Raw genomic sequence first — 6,000 nt, forward strand, 5'->3', positions numbered from 1 at the left:
CATGTTGCCTTCTTGTTAATTGGATTTGTTTTTAACTTCTTCTAAGACCTGTACTAAACAATGGAGTTCTGTTTGAAGCTGTTCAAAGTCTAAAGCTGGAAAAGCATTCAAAATAACTCTGAAAAGTGAAAGAGATTCATGTTGATTATAACACTATTATCAGACCTGTCACTTTCATGTCATTCTTTATACAATTTCAGCATAGTTCATCATTTTAATTCCATGATTAATGATTTATTTTGTAGCATTTACTGTTTTTTTTAAATAGGTTGAATTTTAATTTTAACCAGTAGGAATGAGCTTTGATATTTAAAATGTGGGTAAATAACCTCTAGACAATTGTTGCTGCACCATTAGACATGACTTTTTGACCTCCATTGTTTGATATTTCTATTACATGAATAATAAATAAGTACATGTCTCAATTGTCAATTTTCAGGTATTTTTTGTTGACTTTGGAAACCGGGAATGGCTACGATACAACTGTGTTAGATCAATTTTACCAGATTTTCTCCATTTACCTTTCCAAGCTGTAGAATGTTTCCTTATGCACATAGAACCTCTTGGTGCAAAGTACACCACAGAATCCAAGTAAGTTTTATCATTTCTCTTTGGTGTTTTGAACTGGAACACCTGTTACTTAGAAAATGAATAACATTTGAGAAAAATAAAACTAAATTAATTATGTAACTTGCTATTGGCCACCTAACAATCTCCTTATATCTCAGTAATTTTTAAGCCTGCTTAGACTGGTTTTATGCATCTATTCTGGATTATTAGATAAGGTCAAATTCTGAATTTACGGTTGTCATAAAACCAGAGCTGTGTAATGGCTTACATTTTATAACACTATTTTAGTAATCTAAATCTTAATGTTAACATATAATTTGCTAACAATTAAAAAAAAAACAAGAAAAAAAAAACAACAATGCAAGAACTACTGATAACTCTGAATATGTTTCTTTTACAGGTATAGATTTAAAGAATTGGTTGACAATAAAGTTCTTGTGGCTTTTGTGAAGACAAGGTAAACTTAATGTTCTTCACTGGAATCAGATGAATATTTCACACTATCATTGTTCTCTTGCCCAATGAATATGCTTTTCTTGACCGTCTTCTAGGCTTGTTGAATTATTAGGGATTTTTCAAACTGCATTGGTGCAGACTTTGCATGTTGTAAAATATTACATACCTGAGTTTTCATGAGGAAAATTAAATAATTGTACTTTTTCAGTAAAATGTTTAATCTTAGACCATGTAAATGGTTTCTGCTGTTGTTTTTATGCCCCATCACGATAGTAGAGGGGCATTATGTTTTCTGGTCTGTGCCTCCGTTCGTTCGTCCGTCCGTCCGTCTGTTCGTCCCACTCCAGGTTAAAGTTTTTGGTCAAGGTAGTTTTTGATGAAGCTGAATTCCAATCAACTTGAAACTTAGTACACATGTTCCTTATGATATGATCTTTCTTATTTTGACACCATTTTCATGGTCCACTGAACATAGAAATTAAGGTATGAGTTTCAGGTTAAAGTTTTTGGTCAAGGTAGTTTTTGATGAAGCTGAAGTCCAATCAACTTGAAACTTAGTACACATGTTTCTTATGATATGATTCAGTTTTTGATCAAGGTAGTTTTTGATGAAGCTGAAGTACAATCAACTTGAAACTTAGTACACATGTTTCTTATGATATGATCTTTCATATTTTTAAACTAAATTAGACTTTTGACCTCATTTTCATGGTCCACTGAACATAGAAATTAAAAGTGTGAGTTTCAGGTTAAAGTTTTAGGTCAAGGTAGTTTTTGATGAAGTTAAACTCCAATCAACTTGAAACTTAGTTCACATGTTCCTTATTAGTTGATCTTTTTACTTTTAAGGCCAAATTAGATTTTTTACCCAATTTCACGGTCCATTGAACATGGAAAATGATAATGCGAGTGGGGCATCCGTGTACTTTGGACACATTCTTGTTTTATTAGTGTTTCCAAAAATTCATCTTTATTTTTAGCTCACCTGCCCCGAAGGGCCAAGTGAGCTTTTCCCATCACTTTGCATCCGGCGTTAACTTTTACAAAAATCTTCTCCTCTGAAACTACTGGGCCAAATTAAACCAAACTTGGCCACAATCATCATTGGGGTATCTAGTTTAAAAAATGTGTCCAGTGACCCGGCCAACCAACCAAGATGGCCGCCATGGCTAAAAATAGAACATAGGGGTAAAATGCAGTTTTTGGCTTATAACTCAAAAACCAAAGCATTTAGAGCAAATATGACGGGGTTTAAATGTTTATAAGGTCAAGATCTATCTGCCCTGAAATTTTCTGATGAATTGGACAACCCGTTGTTGGGTTGCTGCCCCTAAATTGGTAATTTAAAGGAAATTTTACTGTTTTTGGTTATTATCTTGAATATTATTATAGATAGAGATAAACTGTAAACAGCAATAATGTTCAGCAAAGTAAGATTTACGAATAAGTCAACCGACCGAAATGGTCAGTTGACCCCTTTAGGAGTTATTGCTCTTTATAGTCAATTTTCAACAATTTTTCGTAAATCTTAGTAATCTTTTACAAAAGTCCTCTCCTCTGAAACTACTGGGCCAAATTAATCCTAACTTGGCCACAATCATCTTTGGGGTATCTAGTTTAAAAAAATGTGTCAGGTGACACGGCCATCTAACCAAGATGGCCGCCATGGCTAAAAATAGAACATAGGGGTAAAATGCAGTTTTTGGTTTATAGCTCAAAAACCAAAGCATTAAGAGCAAATCTGACATAGGGTAATATTGTTTATCAGGTCAAGATCTATCTGCCCTGAAATTTTCAGATGAATCAGACAACCCATTGTTGGGTTGCTGCCCCTAAATTGGTAATTTTAAGGAAACTTTACTGTTTTGGGTTATAATCTTGCATATTATTATAGATAGAGATAAACTGTAAACAGCAATAATGTACAGCAAAGTAAGATTTACAAATAAGTCAACATGACTGAAATGGTCAATTGACCCCCTAAGGAGTTATTGTCCTTTATAGTCAATTTTTAACAATTTTCATAAAACATTTTCCACTGAAACTACTGGGCCAAGTTCATTATAGATAGAGATAATTGTAAGCAGCAAGAATGTTCAGTAAAGTAAGATGTACACACATCACCATCACCAAAACACAATTTTGTCATGAATCCATCTGCTTCCTTTGTTTAATATTCACATAGACCAAGGTGAGCGACACAGGCTCTTTAGAGCCTCTAGTTTTATTTATTTCTGAAAATGGATTTATAGTGGTTTAGACTATAAATTCAAAGAGCTCTTATTACAAATAGTAATGTTTAAAAATAAAAGTGAATAACAGATGTGAAATAAATGTCTATAACTCTTCTAAAGCTACTAAAACAAACCATTGGCTTGTTTAACATATTATACAGTAATTTCCAAAAGAAGATATGTTATTGATATAAACTATGATATGTATCTGTATATATTGTAAAGTAAATATTTTTTTCAGGTCCTTTAATGGTAGTATATGGGTAGATTTGTATGACACCACAGGTGATGAAGACATTGACATTGCTAAAGTTTTGCTGTCTGAAAAACTTGTCCAAGACACTGGATCATCAACAACAACAAGTAGTAAACAGAGTCACCACTCAAGCCAGACATCACTGATCTTAGTACCAGGATAAACTTGACCAGGACTACATAACCACTTGAGCGGTTCCTCACTTATCTTAGTACCAGGATAAACTTGACCAGGACTACATAACCACTTGAGCCGTTCCTCACTTATCTTAGTACCAGGATAAACTTGACCAGGACTACATAACCACTCAAGCCAGACATTACTTATCTTAGTACCAGGATAAACTTGACCAGGACTACATAACCACTCAAGCCATTCCTCACTAATGTTAGTACCAGGATAAACTTGACCAGGACTACATAACCACTCAAGCCAGACATTACTTATCTTAGTACCAGGATAAACTTGACCAGGACTACATAACCACTCAAGCCGTTCCTCACTTATCTTAGTACCAGGATAAACTTGACCAGGACTACATAACCACTCAAGCCATTCATTACTTATCTTAGTACCAGGATAAACTTGACCAGGATTAAATTTCTGAGTTGGAAGGAATTGACAAACTCAAATTTCTAACTAGTCATTATTACCTCTTTTATGTTATTTTACAATTAATTGTTTTAGCTAATCTAGCATACATGTTACTATGCAATATTAAGTTTCTATGGTTTTTCTATTACTTCTGGGAGCCTCTTGTTTTGTTGTTACTGTTACATTTTTTTTATTTGCATTTTTGTATTTGTCAAAACATTTCAGTGATTTCCATTTGTTTTGATTTATTGTATATAAAACATTTACCTTATAATTGTAAATGAAACATTTAGAAAATAATATTTTATATTTTTACCACAAAGAGGTGTGTTTTTTGTAAATTTGTTTGTTTTGATATTGGCATCTATTTTTGTTTTTTTTATATTGTTTACTCTGCAGTTCATATTCATATGGTGCTATTTGTACTTTAGTAGTGTTACAGTTAAAATGGAGATATCACTTTAACAGAAAAAGGGTTGACTATTTGTATTCAGTAATTCTATATATATCATCATTGATCATTAAATTTTTCAAACTAAAGTTAACCAAGAACAACTACTTTAAGTCTTTCTTGTTTAATTTTTCTCAAGTTTACTTTTAATCAAACTTACAGATTTATATGATAACATGTTTATTTGGCTTGCCTGTACCATTTTTACTAGGTAATTGCTTAGTCAAAAGAAATTTTGGAATTCAACAGTTTTTTCACAGAAGTTATTCTTTACATAGATATGTACAATGCCCTTTTTGATGCTTACCTGGTTTAGAAGAATTGCATGTAGAACAATTGATTAACGATACAAGATCTACACAACTGCCTGTATGACCCAAATCATTGGATGATTAAGTTATTGACCTTTAATGATGATATTTGACTAATTTTTGGGTTGTTGTGTATTTCAACTTTTATAAGGTGAATGATTCAGGATTTCAGAAGCCTCTAGTTTATGACTAAAAACTGTCCAACTCATGAAATTTTTATGAAATACTGAAAAGTAATTTATTGTGGCCCATTATGGGCATTGTTTTTTCTGTCTGTGCTTCTGGTTTTTTTTTTTGGTCTGTCTGTCTCGATTCAGGTTCAAGTTTTTCAATTAAAGATATTGGTCAAGGTTGGTTTTTGATGAAGTTGAAATCCAATCAACTTGAAACTTAGTACACATATTCCCTATGATAGGATTTTTCTAATTTTAATGCCAAATTTCACAGTCCACTGTAAATAGAAAATGATAGTGTGAGTGGCACTTATGTATAATATGGACACATTTTTTCAGTTTAAAGAAAGTAGGTAGTATTAACATTTTCAATTTCTCACGAACTATGAAGTTTTATATTCATACACATGCAGGGATATATACATTCTGTAGCTGGAAATATATGTGAAATACTGACAAAAGTATTAAGTGACTAGTAACTGTGATTTTTAGCTAGTTGTAGTTTAAATTGTAAGATTTTGAATTTTTGTTTTTATACAATTTTTCCAAAAATAAAGGAGATTTTTTGTTGTTTTCAAATCCTGTTACTTGTCCAGGAGGTCAGACTACACGAAATACGTCGGACCGTCGGACAAATCCGGTGAATAATGGATCGGTCTGGTAAAATTTTGTTGAATTCCGTTCCGAATGTCCGGTGTTTTTTTTTCATGGATTATTCTAACATTCTAGCAAAATTGCTGAGCGATCTCAAATTCATTTTCATCTTTATTATTCATCACAGCGATGTTTATTTTGTTCAACCGCTAGCTTTATGCCGAACATCGCCAACCAGTGATGTGTAAATCCGGGTAAAAACATATCTGACTGTCAAAAACAACAATGGATGCCATCATTGGCACAACCGGAAATGTAAATAAAACCGGATCAGATTCTGGGAACGGATAAGGATAATTCC

The 6,000-nt window shown here is 32.7% G+C and overlaps 1 protein-coding gene across 1 annotated transcript in view; it reads left to right on the forward strand.

Annotated features, from left to right (window-relative positions):
• Window positions 1-5,618, forward strand: part of LOC139527379 (tudor domain-containing protein 1-like) — a 73,578-nt gene extending 67,960 nt beyond the window's left edge. Inside the window, exons 18-20 of the mRNA XM_071322796.1 lie at window positions 440-591; window positions 971-1,027; window positions 3,502-5,618. Of these exons, the coding sequence (XP_071178897.1) occupies window positions 440-591; window positions 971-1,027; window positions 3,502-3,679 (387 nt within the window). The 3' untranslated portion in view covers window positions 3,680-5,618. The remainder of the gene's footprint in view (window positions 1-439; window positions 592-970; window positions 1,028-3,501) is intronic.
• Window positions 5,619-6,000: the final 382 nt, after the last annotated feature.

The sequence above is a fragment of the Mytilus edulis genome, chromosome 1 (genome assembly GCF_963676685.1).
Source record: "Mytilus edulis chromosome 1, xbMytEdul2.2, whole genome shotgun sequence".
NCBI lineage: Eukaryota > Metazoa > Mollusca > Bivalvia > Mytilida > Mytilidae > Mytilus > Mytilus edulis.